Genomic DNA, 10,524 nt, shown 5'->3' with positions numbered 1-10,524 from the left:
CTTCCACATCATTGCCTTTTATAGCGCATGTGTATGAAGTCAAGTGTTCCTGAGGGTCCGTTGTGCCGTCATATTTCTGGATATCCGGCATTTTGAACCTCTTCGGGATCAATTTCGGAGCCGCACTCGGAGGAAAAGGCCTTTGAATGTACCTCTTCGAATCCGGTCCTTTCAGAATAGGCGGAGCCCCCGGTATTTGATTTACCCGAGAGTTATATGTTTCCACCCTCTTTTCGGTCGAGTCTACCCGCTTCGCCAATGTTTCGAGCATTCTCAGTACCTCGGTGGATGAACCAGCTCCGGACCATTGCTCTCAACCATCCGTGCCTCATCCCTTCTGGGTTCAGCAACACCCTTCGCCTTCTCGGGGGTCGTTTTATCTCTTCTGTTTTGCAATTGGGCTATTGCGATTCCTTGTTTGACAATCGCTACTCTCTGTTCCTGCAACATTTCAAAAATTAAACGTAAGTCAATATTATCATCCGGGGTATCCGGTTCTGTCCGGCCCTGTGTCTGGGACAAAGTAATTGAATTGTGAGTATTTAAAGGATCGGTGGCCGGCTGGGCGGCATTCTCCTGGTTCACGGTGTTTTGCCGGTTGAGGCCCTCCCTCGAATTAATGGGGTTTGGGTTCGCAGGGTTTGCTGGTAATCCTCGTGGCCCGCTGTCTTCATTTTCGGCCACAATAAATTTCTTAAGTCACAAAAAAATAATTGCATTCATCAAGTGAAAAAAAAAAAAAGGAGGAGGAAACGAAAGAAAAAATATATTTTTAAAACGGTTTGAAAGAAAGAGAAAGTAAAAAGTGAATATATACATTAATGGTGGTAACTCTTAAAATTGAGTATTATTGATATTTTAGGAATGTAAGAAGTTGTATTTTGGTAATTAAAAAGTTAAATTTTTGAATAAGTTGTATTTATGTAATATTTATAAAGTAGTTGTAATCTTTTTAATTACCATTTTTAAAAAATTGTATTTGTGTGAGTTTTCCAAATGTTCACCCATCACAAATAAAAATAAGAGCATCTCTAAGAACAACCAATGAATTCTCAAAAACATAAGTAAAAAAGAACTCTTTTAGCTATTACCAATGCAGGTTATTGAATATATTTTCGAAGAATCGATCGAGCAGATGAGATCAAGATATAACCAATATGAGACACATGGATATCTAAATGCTGCTTGTATTCTTCTTGAGATCACATAGTTCCTTCTAAAACTACATTCGAACTCTGGAAATTACAGAATATACAGAGCAATTCATATTTGCATTGCATCTTTCCCTTTTATATACAGCATTTCACAATAAAACCAATATATGTTCTCATATTTCCAGTTGAGTTTACTTCCCACTATATGAATTACTAACAAAAATCTTGGTTACTTGATAATGGCAATTTCCTCGTTCTCTATGGTATCCAATCTAGTTGACCTCTTCGCAGCAAGCCAGCCAATCACCAATGCAGAACCCTTATCTTCATGTCTTTATATCCCTAAGGCAACTCCCAAACCTTTGGAGAACATGAATCACATCAAACCATCTCCAACAGCTTGATATTTCCCATAGAATTCGCAGCAACTAAGGTAGAGGACTGACCACGCCAACAAACAGATGAGATAAACTGTGCTTGGTCATCCACTACATCACCAGAAAGCGGATCTGTGCTATTAAATTTAAATGATAATGCAGGCATAGGAAAAGCTTTGTGGTAGACGAAAACCTGCATCACAATCCAGGTCACGCCGTTACATAAATACGAAAAACTCATAGCTTTTAGCTATTTGTAGAACAATACATAAAAGTATTAAGATAGTTCTGGAAGGATGGCCGGAAATAGGAATACACAAGCTATGCAATGAGCCAACGATATAAGACTCGATATATAATCATTTAAAGGAGATACACCGGAAAGTCATGCCATTTTCAAGGTTCCTTCACCACCTTTTTTCTTTGATAAGGTATATTTCACCCTTCTTAAGTACTCCCGTAAGCATCTTATCTATAGGCACTACAATACTCTTCCTTTCTATAGTATTCCCTTGTGCCATTTGTTCCCAGGTTTTCTAATTATTGGTGTTTACCAAATATGACCAGTAGAATGCGGGCACGGTGAATATCAGCTAATTAGCAGTAATATATGATAGGCGAACGGAGAAAGGAGGATTACCTAAGAGATAGTAGAAGCAAGTTTTGCAGGAAATTGTCTTGGTATCAATTGAGTCATCCTAAATTATCTAGCTACTTTATAATCAACGTCGTTTACTAAATTAATCTAGACTATCAAAGGTAATGGCCAGAGACTTATTGCTAGTTGGCAGCATGCCAAAATGATCTCCGAGTTCTTAGTATGTATATCTTTGCTTGTCAAACAGAGTTCAAATATTATACCTCTTAGAAATATTTCATTTTTCCTAAATAGTTATTGAGGAAAGAAGTGTTGCTCCAACTAATGTTGGAGTTGATGCTTAGTTGATTGATTGATAGTGTTCCCAACAAGTTTTCCTAACTGCTAAAACAGAAATAAGTGTGCTTGCAAACACACAGGTATGTATGTATCAAGCGGACTTCATCCGCTCCCCTATAAGGATAAAAATGCAGAAATAGTGCTTAGTTTTTCTTTTTCTTTCTTAACTACTACTGTTTTTGGGACGGAGGTGGGGGAATGTTTCATCTTATGAACTCTGCATCAGCTCTTCTTCAGTGTCCCAAGTATCTAGTTTTGTTAAACCACGATCGGATCCTCAGCTCTGCTATTCTTCAATTTATTTCAGAACTAACTAAGAATATACTGAGAAAAGACAAAGAATGGAAGACAAGTTTTAACACAAAACACAAACCAATTCATATGCACCTGCACAAGAAATGTAGTATGTTGCGCAACTCACACTTTGTGGTACGTGAAACACAAATCTGTGCCGAGGGCGTCACGTTTCATTCTGTATGTAGTTTAAGTGAATGTTTTCCGCAGTCTATGCTTTCTATTAATTCTTTAATATTCTGTTTCTACTCTTAAAAACAGTTCCCTCTCTGGATGCACCTTTAAAATCAACTAAATGTACAAAACACAGCTAACTCAAGAGCATGAGTCGTGAATATGATAAAAAATGTTGGGCGTACCCTACCTTGAATTAAAAAACTGCTGCATCACAAGTCTATCTACTTGGTCTTAAATTTCTACAGGAGCAGAGTCTGTTTAATTTAAGCCATTTGGATGATAATTTGGTAGTTCTTTAATCATATGTTTGTATTAAGATCCAAGGTTCTATTGATCCATTAGAACACCCTTTCATTGCACAATTAAAATAGTAAAGAACTTCCATTGTACATGAAGTGGATTGTTTCTAATGAATCAGCAATTTCATAGCGCTATAATGTAATGTTTTGTGACCAAATGGCAATAAAAGACCATGTTTATGTTTTCTTCTCAAACAGATAAGGGCAGTAGCCGATTGTTTGTCACAAATGTAATGGAACATCTTTTATACTCATAAAATAAGAATCTGTGAGTCATTCATTTGATTATTTACAAACAACATTAACCAAAATGATTAGACACAACTAGAATTTAGAAATATTTTTGACAAATAGCTTGAACTTAGAACATTGAGGCAACCCCATGTCTCCAGCCTAAATGCATATGCTCAATTTAACCAGTATCCAGAACTATTTTTTCCTCAATGCAGACTGGACAAACATTTTTCATCACAATGTAACCATTACTAATGACTCATCTACGATGAAATCAGTAAGCAGGTAATAATAGCGATATATGTGATAGTAAATCATACCTCATTTGTCTCCGATCCAGTAGCAATGTAACCTTCAGATACAGATAACCCAACAAAGTTCTGAAATGCGAGAATGTTTTTATCAGCAAGAAAGGATTTTCAACCACACTTAATGTTCCATCTCATTCACAGTAAAAGCACATCTAAACACAACTGAAGTTCAATCTCATTTCTAAGAAATTATTTCAGGGATGATCTTCTATGTTAAAAGGCTATGGATTGATTAAGCATTTACAAATCATATGCATTTAAATTTATATTTACATTTGTACGACAACCCATCTTTCTGACTGCAGCAAAGAGTACAGTGAAGACATTAAAGCCAATCTTCTTCAGGTGACAAGAATAAAGAAAAATACCTTTACATTCATGTGTCCAGTAAATGACTGAAGAGGCGAATCAAGAATTCGAGATCCGCAAATTGACAAATCCCATAGCTTTAATGTGTTATCTGTAGATGCAGACACAAGCGTTGTGGAATCTATGAACTTGACATAGCTCACAGTCTTGTTGTGCCCGATTAATGTGCATAGAGGCATTTTTGAGTTACGTAGATCATAATAATATATCTTGTGATCTGCTGAACCAAAGGCAAGGGAACGACCAGAATCAAAGGGGAACTGAACGCAGCAGACATTGGCTTTTGTTTTAATGGTTCCAACACTTACTCCCTGCAGTACCAACCCAGGTAAGAAAAACAACTTATTATACACAGGTTTTATCTACACATCAACATAACTAGATGACTTTAGTACGTTTAGTTTCAAAGCTGACATCCACCAAGTGCAAAAATAGAATTGCCTGATTGATATTCCAAAGCTTGACAGAACCATCATCACTCCCGCTGGCCAACATGGTTGGATCTGCTACAGAAAAGTCAACAGACCAGACGCGTCTTTCATGTTCTCTCATTTCCATGAAAAGCTGACTTCTTGTGACGTCCCATATCTGGAAAATAATTCAACAAACTTCATCCCAATTAAATTAAACAGAAAATCCACCATGATCATGAATATAGCTCACCTGCACCACACCTTCAAAGTTACTTGAAGCAATCTGGCTTTTAATATAGCCATTCCAACATATGCTACTCAGCTTAGATCTACTAGCCATTTCAACAACAGGATAGTGGATATCGCGGTCCTCATTTACAATTGAATTATATTCAAAAACTTTTATCTTCTTATTTACACCAGCAGTTGCAAAAAATTCATCATCACGATCAAAGCCTAGAGCACATACAAGATTGGAAGAATTTAGAAGATCCCCTTGCTTCAAGTCGGCCTTCACTTCCAGCTTGCTATAAGATAGATACTTGCACAGGCCCTCCAGGAATGAATTGATTGATCCACTCTGTCTATCCTCATGGCCCCCCTCTTTTGATGACAAATTACTGAATGAACTTCTTTCGGGTGCTGTAACAGAAGTTCTACAATCCGTACTTACCTGAGAATATCTATTCAATGGCTTGCCAGTTGGTTTGATAACCGTACGTCTTGTCATGAAATAAGCAGCCTCCAATTTTCTGAAGTTCTTCATCAATCGGGAGTTCTTTGCCAAAATGCTCCCTTTGTTTTCATCTAGATTGCCATCGGATTCCTCAGTTATGTGTACAGAAAGGCCTGGCCTAAATCTCTTTCTAGATCCAGAACTCCCAGAATCATCATCTTCACCAATATTTATCTTCCCCGAATCTGAATCCTTTACTGGCTCCTGATTTGATCCCCCTTTGACTTTAAGGGTCTTCTGCATCTTTGAGACCTCTTCTATGTCAGACGATAAAATTGATACAATCTCACGCAAATTGTGCATAGCCTCCTGCTTTCGCTGTTGAAGCAGCAACAAGAATTCCAGCAATAACTCTTGCTCCTCTATTTTTTCTCTAAGCTCTATTGCTGCTTCACGTTCTTCAAACTCATCCCTTGGAGCATTAAGGAACTCACTTTCTAGCAACTCACTGTCATTGATATAAAAAATAGAATCAGAATAATGACAGAGAGACAGGGACATTGCTGTTAAAGACAAAATGAATTAGGATGGAAGTGACAGTTCATTCTTGAAGTGAATCATTATTGACGCCTGAAATGAATCTGATCAATAGGTAAAAGGGCTACCATTTAATGCAAATTAGTAGAAAACTTTGCTCATTTCTATTTATTTCTCTCTCACTAAGTCTTTAGCGCTATTTTTCCATTCTCTTCCTTTTACTCCTAACACAGTGCAGGAAACATTTTGCAGTAACTAATTAAGGTTCAAACAAAATTGTGCAGGTAAACTGCATTAATATGGACAAATTGCCATAGCAACAAGCTGATCAGACATTTCAAAATGCCACTGACGAGGCACGGAACAGAATTATGCAGAGAGAGCCGCAAAGCTGTTGATCAGTTAACTAATGGTTTTGCCTGTAGAGGCAACCAGACCCCGCAATACCCCTACTGAGTAATGACATAAGGGAGTTGCACATCCAAGAAGTAACCTTGGGTCATCTCAGCAACCAAAGAGAGAAAAAGGAACAAGTTCATGCTGTTGCAAGAAAGGCAAGCATGCTTTGCCACATTTTCCTTCTTTCCCGTGGTACGAATTATTCATACATGCACAAAACTTAACATCCCATGATTCTCCAGATAAGAGAGTGCGTACCATAAACTCTATGACAGTGTACTATTTTATATGTCAACAGTAACAGCTTGGAAAATCAAGGATTACTGGAGTATGAGCTGCAGATTTTAACTAGGCATAAGAAGACTGACAACAAATCGATCAGGAATGAAACAAATGAAGTATGAATTGCTGTAGGGGAAAATTAAGGGAGGAAAAAAAGATCCGGTTGACAGGTAAGAAGAATGCTCACCCCATTTTCGGCCTACTGCTTGGTTCCGGATGCAGTAACCATAAGCAATATGAAGCTTCTTTAGGCCATTTTAATAGCAACGGAGGAGGGAGGACACGGTGTCTCAGACTATTCATAGCTGCGCATTTCTCTTCTGGCGAGCTGAAGGTGCAGAATAGCTGCTCACAATTATAATAAGATATCATTAAAACACAAAATTTCATCTTTGCAGGCATGAGAAATATAACTCAGCAGAACCTTTACTGCGACATGCTAGCTAACAGTTTCTAACCTCAAAGAGGAGGACTCCAAGTCGATAAATGTCTGAAGCACAAGAGCTTGGAGCACCATCAATCTCTTCTGGACTAGTGTACCAATTGGTTTCCATGAGCAATATTTGTTTCATTGGGAAGGTATGCTTCTTTTCTTCATCTTGTCGGTTCTTATTAGCTTCAGATACTTCTATCGAAGCTTTTGTGCAAATCTTTTCAAGCTGAGAACTCTGTCTCCCCAGCTCATCAGATTCACGAGGCAAAACTGAGGATGAATCCTTTAACTCAATAGTTTGGCTGTTTAAACCATCTTCTGATGAATCTGACCCTGAATCCGAGCATGATGCGGATTCAATAAAAGCGATACGTTTGAAAGAGGACATGACAAAACATGATGGTCGTGCATTATGAACAACTATTCCTTGTGAATGTGCCAGGTTTACAATCTCCACAATTTGGGTGAATATGTGAAAACATTCAAGAGCATCAACAGCTCTATCTGGGTTATCCAGCCACTGCCTCAAACTAACATCACTACAGTCTATTTTACGAGTGAGTCGATCCTCTATAACCCCACCTTGGGCTTTAAGGCGATTTATGGGAAGGGACTCAATTCTCTCCCTCCCCTTTCTACCTGGAACCAATTCAGAATCATGCAACACATCATCAGAAGACCTAATGCTACTTGTTTGAAAGCTAGGATTCCTGTCCACAACAGCTGAAGAATTCAAACCCCTATAGCTATCTGATCCCTCCCAGCCAGATTCAGATGAACCCTCCATTGTTATCTAAGTATAATTTTTAGAATCCTAGTACATCCTTTCACTTCCACCATAGCCATATCCAATCAAGAATACATATTTTTCACTAAAAGGCAGGCCAAACAATCATCTCAGAAGTGTCTCAAGTTCCTTGTAATCAAGGTATCAACCTATTTAGCAAAGAAACAAGCAAAAAAGGCAATCTAAGGTCTTCCTTAAAAGAGACAAACTCACCCTAAACAAAAATCAGCAGACAGAAACTCACTCCAATGGCTCATCAAAATGTACAAGGCATGTTATGCTACACGTTTCCATTTAGGAAGATAGATATTACCAAGAAGAAAAGCCGAGCATTTATTTCAACCAGAGCAAACAAAACAACAAGAACCACACACCAAATACATCAACTTTAAAGCAAAAAACCAAAAAGAGGGTGTTTTATTCTAAGGAAACACCACAGCCTCACAATATAGCCAAAAAAAATAATTTTCCTCTGCAATACAAAGTGAACCCAAAAAAAAAAACATACAGTTGTTGTTCCAGACCTGAAGTTACAAAAATGGGTAACAACTGATTCTGTTTTGGATTACTCTAAAAAACAAAAAAAAATTGTTTCTTTGCAAAGACACTAGGTTGGGACAGTGGAAAAAAGCTACCATTATCTATAATCCACTCGTTTGCCTCTTCTATTCTTTTCCATGTACGTGGCACATTCACATCCTCAAAGGTTTTCCAATAAAGAAGAAAGGCAAAATGGTATTTTTAGTCACAAAAGAATATCTATATTAAAAGGTGTGTTGTTTTTATGAACAAGAAGGATCTTCTTTTTCCAACAGTCATCCCCAGATGAGGATCTTGAATTAACCAATTAATTTTTCCATTTTCGGTATAGAATCAGGTTATGATTACTTAAATCTTTGTGATCTTCTTGGGAAGTATAAAAATAAGCATAAAATAATCAAAGATTGTGTAATTTAATATTATGATACACAGTGATAAAATGAATTAACAAATACAAGTGCTTACATCATTATCAAGATTCGACGCTTCATCAACTCGAGAAAACCCTAAACATTATGCAATTCAGTAACATTAAAGTCCTTAGGACCCGTTTGGCCATTAGAATTATTCAATTTTTCCAAAAAAAAATCCTTTATTTGAAAATCAGCCTTTGATCATGAAAATTTTAAAAACAATTAAAATTTTATTTTCACTTTCATTAGAACACATTATTAATTTGTAAAAACTATAATCAAACACAACTCCATCCTCAACTCTAATGTCAAAAATTTCAAATAAATTGAAAAATATTTGGTTTGTAGGGTCAAACGCCTGTGAAATCATTTATTAAAATTATTTTTAAGTCAAATCACTGATTATAGCATTTCAAAGGGATCAGTTTAATGGATTGAAAATGGGTTTTCTCAGTTTCAACTTCAGATTTGACAAACTCCATGAAAATGACAAGCTCAATAGACAATACCCAGATATCATTGTTTAATGTAAAGTACAAAAAATTAACTATGACGATCATAACAGAACCGACCCAATTACTTTCACGTAACTAATCAATTGAATAGGTACTCAAATTACAATACAAGCAATTTATTGGCTTTATATATATTGAGAACTAAATATAAAAAATATATTGTCTGATGGGAATAGAATCTAGGACTCTAGAGATAATTTTAAATAACCTGAACCGCTTGACCTAATCTTTTGCATTTGCTCAGGTTATTCAAAAGTTAATATATATACATAAACATGGTAAAACTATCCTATCTATGCATAATAATTTTTTGCCGAAGGTGGTCGGGTGAAGACTTTGCCCCCTTTAAATCCGGCCCTGGTCGTAGGTAGAGCTAAGAGGTGAGCAAGTGATTGATTTTTGTGGCGCATTGTAAAATAACGTGTGCAAAGGAGAATCAAACAGTTATTCCGAACTTTCAATAGACTGAATCTTGATTAATTGGGCGGCTATTCATGCTAATACAAACCAAACCGTCTTTTTTTTTTTTTTTTTTTTTTTTGGCATAGACGAGTAGAAATACGGTACAGTGGAAGAGAGCGCCAAAAGATTCCGCCATAAATTCAGAAGCATTTTTGTATAGCATTGAGAAAGAGACAAAAATCTCTTGTTTAATCTTGAAGTAAACGTTTTTAACACTCACAACGGAATAAATACCATATTTACCTTGTTCTATCCATTTCTATGTGGTATTATTTATTTATAAGTTCGTTTAAAAAAATGTGAAAATAATTTAATTCAAAAAAACAATTATTTTATTTTTTAATGAGAAATTTTCATAGTTAAACAAATTTTATCAAATGTTTAAGATGGTAAATTTTAAAAGTTTTATATCATACAAATCTTATGACATATTTATGTCTATAATTTTTTTAAAATGTTTTAAAAAAACTATACATGTTAAAACTTTGCACATAAATTGAAACACGAGATAGTAATTTATCAAAACACTAAATATAATATATTAAGCACCAACAACAGCAACAACAACATACCCAGTATAATCCCATCATGTCGGGTCTAGGGAGGGTAGAGTGTACGCAGACCGTTTTCGATAGATCCTTGGTTCAAGAGAAGGTGCCGATACAACAGTAATACTCCCCAGTCCCATAATAAGTGTCACCTTAGCCAAAAATATGCATATTAAGAAACCAATGATGAAGTGTAAAGTTTACCAAATTACCCTTATGTAAAAAAAAAAAAAAAATCCTCCTGATGATTAGAGCATGCACAAGTAGTCCATCTTTTGACATTGAGAATTCAACCATCATTATTTAGAGTACTACTTCTTTTGCCTCATACTAATCTTATTTTCCATAGGCCAAAACTTTCATTTTT

At 36.2% G+C, this 10,524-nt stretch overlaps 1 protein-coding gene across 2 annotated transcripts; it reads right to left on the bottom strand.

Moving 5' to 3' along the window:
* Positions 1 to 1,171: 1,171 nt before the first annotated feature.
* On the bottom strand, positions 1,172 to 9,697 carry LOC132620297 (protein SPA1-RELATED 4-like). 2 transcript variants are annotated; one of them, XM_060334968.1, is made up of 7 exons: positions 6,918 to 9,689; positions 6,647 to 6,804; positions 4,816 to 5,749; positions 4,594 to 4,740; positions 4,152 to 4,463; positions 3,793 to 3,852; positions 1,172 to 1,724 (listed from the first exon to the last, which is right to left on the bottom strand). In XM_060334968.1, exons 1-7 carry the CDS (start codon positions 7,677 to 7,679, stop codon positions 1,536 to 1,538), a joined length of 2,562 nt encoding a protein of 853 aa, XP_060190951.1. In that variant the 5' UTR covers positions 7,680 to 9,689; the 3' UTR covers positions 1,172 to 1,535. The 2 variants fall into 2 exon arrangements, with proteins under 2 accessions (XP_060190951.1, XP_060190952.1); XM_060334969.1 differs by lacking the exons at positions 1,172 to 1,724; positions 3,793 to 3,852 and having other exon boundaries at positions 4,306 to 4,463; positions 4,548 to 4,740; positions 6,918 to 9,697.
* Positions 9,698 to 10,524: the final 827 nt, after the last annotated feature.

The sequence above is a fragment of the Lycium barbarum genome, chromosome 11 (genome assembly GCF_019175385.1).
Source record: "Lycium barbarum isolate Lr01 chromosome 11, ASM1917538v2, whole genome shotgun sequence".
NCBI classification, from domain to species: Eukaryota; Viridiplantae; Streptophyta; class Magnoliopsida; order Solanales; family Solanaceae; genus Lycium; species Lycium barbarum.
This window is presented reverse-complemented; position numbering and strand designations above follow the sequence as displayed.

Coding starts and splice junctions, on each gene's coding strand:
- LOC132620297 (XM_060334968.1), bottom strand. CDS start 7,679: ATGGAGGGTTCATCTGAATCTGGCTGGGAGGGATCAGATAGCTATAGG. Junction 6,805..6,917: donor TTGGAGTCCTCCTCTTTGAG/GTTAGAAACTGT, acceptor AATTGTGAGCAG/CTATTCTGCACCTTCAGCTC. Junction 1,725..3,792: donor CTGGATCGGAGACAAATGAG/GTATGATTTACT, acceptor ATTGTGATGCAG/GTTTTCGTCTACCACAAAGC.